The 10,046-nt window shown below is 36.7% G+C and overlaps 2 protein-coding genes across 4 annotated transcripts; one reads left to right on the top strand and one right to left on the bottom strand.

Moving 5' to 3' along the window:
* Nucleotides 1-501: 501 nt before the first annotated feature.
* LOC133315179 (ABC transporter B family member 26, chloroplastic) lies at nucleotides 502-7,643 on the bottom strand. 2 transcript variants are annotated; one of them, XM_061516752.1, is made up of 18 exons: nucleotides 7,087-7,643; nucleotides 6,809-6,936; nucleotides 6,382-6,424; nucleotides 6,123-6,167; nucleotides 5,903-6,025; nucleotides 5,715-5,818; nucleotides 5,283-5,337; nucleotides 5,126-5,196; nucleotides 4,929-5,031; nucleotides 4,534-4,744; nucleotides 3,760-3,833; nucleotides 3,123-3,179; nucleotides 2,959-3,033; nucleotides 2,121-2,195; nucleotides 1,760-2,041; nucleotides 1,586-1,650; nucleotides 1,450-1,510; nucleotides 502-961 (listed from the first exon to the last, which is right to left on the bottom strand). In XM_061516752.1, the coding sequence occupies exons 1-18, from the start codon at nucleotides 7,531-7,533 to the stop codon at nucleotides 881-883; spliced, it is 2,100 nt and encodes a 699-aa protein (XP_061372736.1). In that variant the 5' UTR covers nucleotides 7,534-7,643; the 3' UTR covers nucleotides 502-880. The 2 variants fall into 2 exon arrangements, with proteins under 2 accessions (XP_061372736.1, XP_061372737.1); XM_061516753.1 differs by having other exon boundaries at nucleotides 6,798-6,936; nucleotides 7,087-7,292.
* Nucleotides 7,644-8,555: 912 nt separating this feature from the next.
* LOC133315184 (large ribosomal subunit protein uL15x-like) lies at nucleotides 8,556-9,244 on the top strand. 2 transcript variants are annotated; one of them, XM_061516758.1, is made up of 3 exons: nucleotides 8,556-8,724; nucleotides 8,782-8,858; nucleotides 8,943-9,244. In XM_061516758.1, exons 1-3 carry the CDS (start codon nucleotides 8,616-8,618, stop codon nucleotides 9,060-9,062), a joined length of 306 nt encoding a protein of 101 aa, XP_061372742.1. In that variant the 5' UTR covers nucleotides 8,556-8,615; the 3' UTR covers nucleotides 9,063-9,244. The 2 variants fall into 2 exon arrangements, with proteins under 2 accessions (XP_061372742.1, XP_061372741.1); XM_061516757.1 differs by having other exon boundaries at nucleotides 8,560-9,244.
* Nucleotides 9,245-10,046: the final 802 nt, after the last annotated feature.

The raw sequence follows: 10,046 nt of genomic DNA, 5'->3' as shown, positions 1-10,046 counted from the left end.
TGGATTATTGGAGGATGGTGAGGAAAGGAACATCTGGTGCACTTACCGGTGGTTTCAAATTTTCAATAGAATTAATTGTTTACCAAGTCTATGATTTAGCAGCTACATGTTCATCCTAATATACATACTCCTTGTAGCAATTATTTATAGGGTTTGCAACTTCTGCTGTTACTGCAGAAGTTGGGGATTTACAGCAGACAAAAAAAAGGTGGAATCCACCATACCATTTAAAAAAAAAATAAAAAATTTGAGTCAATTGCCGGGGAAAATACTTCTGCAACAACAAAAGAAGTATTTTCCCCTTATATTCCTCAAGGTGTTTCATATATTTATCAATTTTGTGGATTGACTGTATATAACTGATAAACTTGTTTTCTTCAACATGTAATATAGCCCTTTTTAACATTAAAAGTTCTCCATCCATGGAAATGGGAAAAGCAATGTTGATTAGAATTTTGAAAACTAAAATTTTATAGACTTCAATTTGAGTATGAAGTGGCATCAAACAAGGGCAAGAGGTATTCTCCAAATCAAATGTCTTGAAGCGTTAAACATTTAAATTACAGCTATACAATAAAAAGTTTATATTATAGTACAGCTGACGCTTAAAAGCATCTTGACTATGAATAACCCCCCCAATGGACCTACATTCATGTTTTTACATCTGCCTAAGAACCTGATACCGGGAAATCTTTCTGAAGCCGCCATGCATTTCGAACCAAAACTGCTGTAGCTTCCTTCTTTGCTAAACTTCAATTTTCTTGTATAATACTATAAATACATGGGTCAGCAAGTAAAAAAAAGTTGCTTGCCCCAATATACTGCATTTAAAAAGAAAGAAGCCAGAAGAAAAATAGAATGTTTGCCACAGAAACCCAAATCATGCCATGGCATCAGCCTGTTTTCTAGTCAACCGTGCATATAAACCATCTTTTAAGAGAAGCTCCCTGTGACTTCCGTTCTGCGTGGACAGAAATTAATGACATTTATGTTTCAGATTAGGGAAAAGAAAGGATAATGAAAGAATAAATAGCTATTCATTCAAACACATGAAATCCAAAGAGTCTCAGTGTCACATGGATGTTACAGAAGCCTTATTCTCCTCATAAGTTCTATGTTAGCAACTTAATGCGAGTTTTATCCCCACATTATTGAACAACCGGATAAAAATATGGCAACATTTACTGTCTTCATGGAGGATCCTATCCTATGTTATGTCCATCATGATCCAGCAGAAGAGTTTGAGGAGTCAAATCCAATGAAAAGAATAAAAAATTTGACAGACAGAGAACATGTATGACATTCTAACCCAACCTTTCATATGAGTGAGCATTACATTATCAATGAAGACAAAAAAAAAAGGCTTATGAAAATATTAAGGATAATAAGCTTCACAAAGGAATATTAATAAGAATAAGGACATCCAAAGTGAATCAACAATTTACAAACCTCAACAATTTGACCGTTATCCATCACCACAATCCGGTCAGCTGCTTGTACGGTAGAAAGCCTGTAAAGCAAGTCATACACTTCAAAACTAATAATCAAAATATTACTTAATTCACACTGAGAGCCAGAGTATCACCTATGTGCAATGACTATTACACTTCTCCTTGTTGCAGAGTCACTTCTAACAGATCGAAGAACACCCTACATATAATGGAAACTGAAGCATCAATATATTTTCTTAATCTTTCTCTCACTTAACATTTAGCGTGACTAATTGCCATCTGGCTTCTAGTAGTTTCCAAAAGCAGACCTTGACATTATGTTCACTTTCAGCATCCAGTGCACTAGTGGCTTCATCAAGGATCAATATTTTTGGGTCCCTAAGAATGGCCCTAGCAATAGCAATTCGCTGCTTTTGTCCCCCACTTAACAGATCATCATCGACAAGTGTTTCATAGCCATTGGGCAGTGCTGAGATGAAGTCATGGGCATAGGCCTGCTTCGCAGCCCATTCAACATCCTCCTGCTTTACATCTCGAGTACATCCATATCTAATGTTTGAACTAATATCCATCCGGAAGAGCTTGGGTTCCTGTAAAAACAAAATTTTAGTTAGAAGAAAAGAGACATATATAGTCACTGAATTTTGTCCATGTTGGTGACTTAAGAACCTGTCCCACAAATCCAATTCTCTCTCTCCACCACATGATGTCCAAGTCTTTAAGAGGGATACCATCAATCAAAATCTGCAATAAGACCTTGTGTTAAGATAATATTCAAGTAAAAACGTATCCACTCTCAGAATACTGCCAGTATAATTGGCAATAAATACTACATATCTAATTCTGTGAGAGAGAACCCTCTAATCAATATCTGCAATTGAGAAAAATGGTCACTTAATTTCAACAAGTTCACATTATAAAAAATAAAATAAAATATAATCAACCAGAGTTATTTTTGGGTGAATGTAATGCAATCAAGTAAGAGAAACTTGATAACATAGCAGTAAGAAATCTAGAACTAATGTCTAAGCAGCTGGATTCAGAACCCATGACCATGATATCATTTACCCTTGTTCTTAAAAAGAAGGAAACATAAAACCATTCCCTCTCTTTAAACTTCTTGTTCCAACTCTAAAGGTTAATCCAACAATGTTATGTGAAATATCTAATTGAAGAGAAGATGGTCATTTTATTAAGGTAGAAGACAATTCATTTTAGCCACTTACATAGATTTCAAAAAAGTAAAAAAGGTACCCCCCATTAAACCCCGACTTGTGGGAATAGAGTGAGGAAATCCTTGTACGCAGTCTTACCCTCGTATTTTTGCAACTATTTCCTGGATTTGAACCCTAACCTTTCGGTCACAAAGAAGCAACTTTGCCATTTACATAAATTTAGCAAAAACACAGTAGTCTCCCCAAGTACAAAAAAAGATCAGTATCTTTTTCTCTCATATTCCAAACCATCCAAATCCACTCTCAGTTTTAATGAGATAAACAAACTCTACCTGACCATTTGTAGGTTCATAGAGACGGAGCAAAAGATTCACCAATGTGCTTTTTCCACTACCACTAAGACCAACCTATGCCAAACCAAAAGAAACAGCAGATTAATCTCTTAGCCATAGTGCAGGGAAGGAATTAATTTAAGAGACAAGAAGCAGTTTCTTACAATTGCAACCACCTCATTAGGATGGACAACAAAGTTTACATGTTGCACAACAGATACCTGTTACAATGTCTGCCATTAATTGAGCCTGAATAACTGATAATGATAATCTTAACCCCATGTAGATGGAGAATCAAATTGAATGTCACTAATTAAAATGTCATGCCAAAGAGAGAAGTGGTGCCAGAAGAGCTCACTCGAGAATTGCATTTTTATTGAAGATATGTGCAGCAAAGTGTGAATAATGAGGACTAATTAGATAAATCCTGATACACTATGATCCAACAATCCTCTCCCCCTCTCCCTTTTTGCTCTCCAAAATGAAATAAATTCCATTTGCATTCATTATTTATATTAAACATTCATTTTCCTAAAAGGACTTAAGATACTACACCATTTCACAACATACCTGTCACACAACTTACACTATTAAAAAGGGAAAAATGTATGCATCCACATTTTTTGGTTTTAGGGGTTTTGGGGGGGGGGGGGGGGGGGGGGGGTGTTTAAAAATCTGTAAATTTAAGTTTTTTTATTCCTGGTAGCAGCACTCATCCTTCATTTAACTGAGAAACAAAAACAGTATCTCATACAGGCTTCAAATCTACAAACCAATAGATGTTAGCAATAGGAGGCCTACCGTTGGCCTTGAAGGATAGTGAAAAGCTACATTTAGAAACTCAATACGCCCCATTAACCTCTGCAACTTTACTCCTGCAACAAAGTTACACCTACCCTTCAATATATTATAATTAAAACGAGGACAAAAAGTTATGCAGGAATTCATTATTTCTACCATCTGAATTTTTTTTTTCTCTTATTTATTTATATAATACTATCGGTAGAGAAGTGAAGTGAAGAATAGACACATATACTGGAGTTGCATACTATAAGGGCACCGAGAACTAACCAATATGTATTACTATTATCACAAAAATAAAAATATATTGAGAGCTGCACATGACCATAAGTGCAGGAGTCAGCTTTCTCTGACAACCCAGTCTATTCAGTATAGGTGTCACTGGAAGAAAAAAAAATTTAAAGCCCATTTATTGCTTACAATCACCATAGTGTCAAATATCTTAGCAAGTACCTTAAGTTATAAAATTTATACTTATAAGTTATAACCAGTGCGTGAGCATCCCTTACAAGTAAACTATGCAGTTTAGTCAATGCCTAATGCCTAGCTCATTATATTTACACTATGAAAATTATAATTCAGCTAACACATAATTCTTAAATTGGGAAAATATTCATGCTTGATCCACAAGTATAAAGAGAATTGAAGATGCAGGGATATGCAGTCCCCATAAAGGTGGTAAACTTAGCAAAATCAAAGGAAGCATGAAAAGGACTAAATCAAATGAAGTTGATTACTCATTAAATAGTTGAACATAGCTCTAGAAATGCTTGCCTCTTGTTATGAATTGGCTGCTAGGTGAGAGATCCATTAAATGGAATACTTTTTCACTAGCCCCAACAGATTGCATCAAAGAGGATATATTTTCTCCCACCCACCAGGTTGAATAAATTAACCATTCACTGTATAGTATAAACTTAGTAAGTTTCTCTGCTGTAATATGACCCGCAAGGATAGAAGTTCCTCCAAATAGCACAGCAATAACCTATAAGAGCAGATGTTTCAATAAGAGATAAGTCAAGTACAAAGGTTTAACTGAACTTCAAAAAAATTATTAATTGTCAATCCTAGTAAACTTTCTTCCAACAGTACAATTAGAGGTTTAAAAAGGAAAAAGGAAATAAATAAAAATAGATAAATATCATGATTTTAGAAACCCTTGGCTATACCTGAGTTGAATGATAAAGAGTGTTGAAGCTAAAACTCCAAAATCCATATGCAGCACTTTGTCGCAAGCTTATGTCAGCTAATTTCCCCAGCCACGATTTGTACCTGTAGATAGAGATGGAAGAGATACATGTGAAAAAAGCAAAAAAATGGAAACAAATGAATAATAAATATGTTATAATTGTAATAGCACTATCACCTTCCAAGTTCTTTTTCTTCTGTTCCATAAACTCGAACTGTTCTAATAAGAGAGAATGTCTCTTGAGATACCTTTGATTCAATAATGAGAAAATTGTTATAGCAATGGCATTTAGGAAAATATAAAACAAATTATAGTATAAGGCATCTTATTCTACATCATTTGCAGAAGCAGTGACTTCTTGGATCAACCTTGCTGCCTTTTTCTGGTACCTATGCAGAAATATATAACCAAATTAACACCAGTGAAATAAAAGAGACAAACAAGGAAAAAGGTAGAAGCCTGGAAGGGAGCTTAAAAGAATCAAAAAAAAAATTTCAAATGCAATATATAAATATATCAGAAAACATCATTGCAGCAGACAAAGTTTAGGGAAGAAGGCAGAGAATCCTTCTGCTTCTACAGATTGACATATTTTCGAGTCTACTACACGAATTAATTTAGAACAAGTCAATATGATTTGCATTGATGCACATTCTCATTGATATATTTATCTTCAGACATGCTGCCTGCAGCAGTGCTCATTTAACTTTCACTAGTCAATTGTAAGGCACAAAAAATGCAATATCAAGGTCAGCCAAGAACATACCTTCCATAACGTAACATAACTGCTGCTAATATGGAGCATATCACCAATGTACATAAACCAAGAGGCCAAGACAAAATCAACAAGTAGATTAGTGAACCTGTCCCCTAACAAGATAAAAAAACCCAATTAAAGCCTCCAACATTAGGGAAGACCTTTCTGAGCATTACATCTTTCATAACTAAATCAACCTGAAGACAATTGCGCAATATCAAGTTAAGATCATTTCCAATAACCCTTGACACTTGTTGACAATCTGCCCCAAGCCTACTCGTCAAATCACCAACTGTTTCAGTGTCAAAAAATGATATATCCTACAATAAGGGCACTGCCGAATGAGTTAAACCATACACCAAAAGCAGAAAGTAAATAAATGCATCAGGAGAGATCAGTTATTAAGTGCAGCAGAACCTGAAGAAGAAGGGAAGAGTATAATGTTTCTCTCATTCTCTTAACCTGCACATATTTTTAAAGTTTGAAAAATTATTTGCATAATAGAGTTGAAGAAAACCCAAAGTCAATTCATTTGGAAATGAGGGCTGCAGAATGGCCATTGCTCAAGTAAAATAGTCTTAATTTGATAATTATAGTTCTTATTTTACTAAGGTCTTGTCTATTTGACATGAACCATTGAAATCCCCTTCCACAAATATCAGGCACTGAAACTAACCAGAATCATGTTTGCAATGCCAAAACAGCAACCTCGTATCCCACTGAAGCACAAGAAAATACTTGTTACAAATCCTCACATCCCACGTGCAAGATAAAAAGTTTCAAATGAAGCAGAACTAAAAATCATCAAATAAAGAAAAAAGTTTAACTTTGATCTACTTAACAAATCCAACATGCTATATGATTAGTCACAATAAACAGCTGTCATCAGAACCTTAGAAGCCATAACGCATCATCTACCACAGGACACACACACACAGAGGCAAATAGAATGACCCCCTTTTGGTCAAATGCCATATATGGAGAGCAACTCCATTGCGCTCTTTATGTAAGGTTCTTTCAGTAACAGCAATTAGGAACAAAAAAAGAAGAATAATGTTAATGCTAGCAGGTAGAAGGGAGATTTGACCATACAAGATTTTGACCTGCATATTCCCGAAGTTGCACACAACAGAACTAACAAACGCACATTCCGATGAAAAACTGTAACTTCCGCACCCCGTGCCGAAAAGATGGATGCTGTCAAGAAATGTGGTATGGAAATCTCCGAAACCTGAAACCCACATAAGAAAAGTTCGCAACTTTGATCTCATCTTCAAAATACACCAAATGGGCACCAAATGAATCGCAAAGATTAGCGAAGAAAACATGGAAATTATTGAGAGAAAAACAGAAGAAGAAGAAAGAACAGAAAGCCACGCACTGCTGCGAGAATCAGAGCAGAGAACGCGGCGACAATGACCCATCTGTCTCGAGCAACAAGGTCCCACATTTTGGCGAGAGCGCGCCATACGGTCACCGGCTGAGCCAGTACCTGAACGTCGATTTCGTCTGAGAAGTCCCACCAACTTCCACCGGGAAAAATCGAAGGAAGGAACCGAATCCACTTTCGTATTGTCTCAAGAAACTCAACAGCATTGCCTTCGCTGGAAGCTTCTGGAACGGAGACCCCGTTGATGGACGCAGACTTTAGAGGAGGGATTGCGCGAATGTGCCTCGAGAAAACAATTCGCGTTGGGGCAAAAGGGAAGCGCTTCTGAGAAGAGGCTATGATAAGAAGCTTGTTCTTGTTGTTGTTGTTGTTGTGGTAATGATGGCGAGGGATCGGAGGAAGTAACGAACGTTGTGTTCCTGCTATTAGAAGAGGCATGGTAGCAGAGAAGAGAAGAGGAAGAAGATGAGTTTTCAGTTCGGATAAAGCTACGAGCTTGAGGAAGCTGTGTTGTGGTTCATGTGTATCAGAACACGAGCACGAGGCAATGGAACGGTTGCGGTTAAGCTTCAAAGCTGAATTTTGCTTGGTTCTTCTTTCATCTACCTACCACAAAAGAACGCATCCAAACGACAGCGTTTTAATAATATTAATTTAAGTGTATAAGGAATAATGTAATAATAATACATAAGATTTTTTCGTTAATAATGATAATGCTGTCGTGTTTGTGACTTTGTTCGCGGAGCGTTAGGTACTCTTTGGTCGAGGAGAAATTTTTTAATATTAGTAAAATGTAAATACTAGGGATCTGCAAGAAAAGTGAGTTAGATAGGAAAATTTTAAAAAAATTGTTTGGTTGGGCAAGATTTTACCAGAAAAATTGAATTAAATTTCTGAATGTGTGTTTGGTTGAAGATAAAATATTGATGAAAAACTTAATAAAATTACAAAAGTATCTTTGTAAAAACAATGAGGGGTAGTTCACGAATATCATTTGGTCACATGTGGTTAACAATGAGGGGTAAAGTTGTTATAGTTTTTATCTTACTTTTTCACTTATCCGCTTTTCACACAAATACCACCATATCAGACGGCTTTGTAAACAGTGTTTTAGTAAGTTTTTTACTTATTTTCGTGGATTGTTATGCAAAGCCAATTGACGGACAAATATACAGAATTGTTTCTACCAAACGTGGGTTTCAGCAATCCCACCTGCACTAGAGACAAATTTTTACTTTTCTCGAAACAAAGAGTACCTTAGATTCAATCTGCACTTGATTGTAACTGTACGAATTAAGCACGTGCAAAATTCATATTAGAATGTAAGGAGTAAGATAGATGAGGCCCATTGGGTAATAATTTGACGGGCTATATCCATATCACAAACACAGCCCAACTCCAAACCCTAGGGGTAAAAGAGTCTTTATGTTTCCTCCCCCCATCCCATTCAATAAATCGCACCCAAACCCTAACCTTTCTCCTTCGTTCAGGCGCCGAAACCTGAGGGCAGAGACACAGAGATGACGACCCGTTTCAAGAAGAACCGGAAGAAGCGCGGGCACGTGAGTGCGGGTCACGGTCGTATCGGGAAGCACCGGAAGCATCCCGGCGGTAGGGGAAACGCTGGAGGCATGCACCACCACCGCATCCTCTTCGACAAGTATCACCCGGGTTACTTCGGGAAAGTGGGCATGCGGTACTTTCACAAGCTTCGCAACAAGTTCCACTGCCCCATCGTCAACATCGACAAGCTCTGGTCTCTTGTCCCCCAGGATGTTAAGGACAAGGCCTCAAAGTCCACGGACACTGCCCCTTTGATCGACGTCACCCAGCTCGGATACTTTAAGGTTCTCGGGAAGGGTGTGTTGCCGGAAAACAAGCCACTCGTCGTCAAGGCCAAGCTCATTTCCAAGATCGCCGAGAAGAAGATTAAGGAGGCCGGTGGTGCTGTCCTTCTTACCGCTTAGTTTTTAATGTTACTTGGCCCTTCCGTTTTTGAGTTAGTTGTTTTCATACATTCGAACTTGAGATGTTTGTGGTTTTGTTTTGTTTAAATTTTTAATCTTTACATATTCCGAATGATATATATTATGTTTTCAGTACCTAGTTGTTGGTTTATGAAGGTACAAGTTTGTGTTTGCTAGTTTTATTAATTATACCCCTATCCTTAATCACAGTAGATTTTGAGTTTTATAATCTATTGGAGTTTTTCAAACAATTTTTGGAGTCTAATGTAGTATTTATTCAGGTAAACATTAAATCATGTTCTTTCGATATTAGGCATTTGTCTTAATGTGGATGACACGATTGTTAGCCTTTTCCTAGGAAAATAATATTGAGCTATTGACTTTGATGCTGGAGTTTATTCGAGCCTTTCATGCTTTTGCCCAAGTAGGATTTCACATATATTAAAGCATGTTTATCTTTTCCTACTCATATTGGATTGCTATCATAGTGCGCGTCTACCAATTTGGCAATGCACACACCATTTCCTTTCTACCTTTCTCTTCCTCGCATGCTTCTTTTCAGTATATATTCTCCTGTGAGTAATGGTGTAGTATCTTTCCTTTTTATTATTTGGCATTGTACCGCCTTGTACAATGTATATAACTGAGTCAGCTGGGGTAACTCTTCTCGTTTTTTTAGTGGTCTAGTAGGTTTTTATGGTTCTTTTAGCTATGCGTCCTAAATAATGTGTGATACCATCAAGTGTCCTGTAAGTATTTGGTTTGTTTAGGAAGAGTTTCCATTCAATTATTTACATGGAATTGATATATAATAGAGCTAATTCATTCCATTCTATGAGAATTTATCATCCCCACCTCATTAGTAATGAATGATCATTCATACGGAACAAAATAAGGAATTACGATTCTAAGAACTCTTATTCCTTCGCATACGAGAAGTTAAAATAAATAAAAGAATTGGGATATCTCTAATTTGCCATATTT

The sequence above is a fragment of the Gastrolobium bilobum genome, unplaced genomic scaffold (genome assembly GCF_033153095.1).
Source record: "Gastrolobium bilobum isolate Gb01-03AN ecotype WA unplaced genomic scaffold, APGP_CSIRO_Gbil_v1 utg13952, whole genome shotgun sequence".
In the NCBI taxonomy this organism is placed as follows: Eukaryota; Viridiplantae; Streptophyta; class Magnoliopsida; order Fabales; family Fabaceae; genus Gastrolobium; species Gastrolobium bilobum.
Note: the sequence above shows the minus strand (reverse complement) of the source record. Positions and strands in the feature narration are given on the sequence as shown.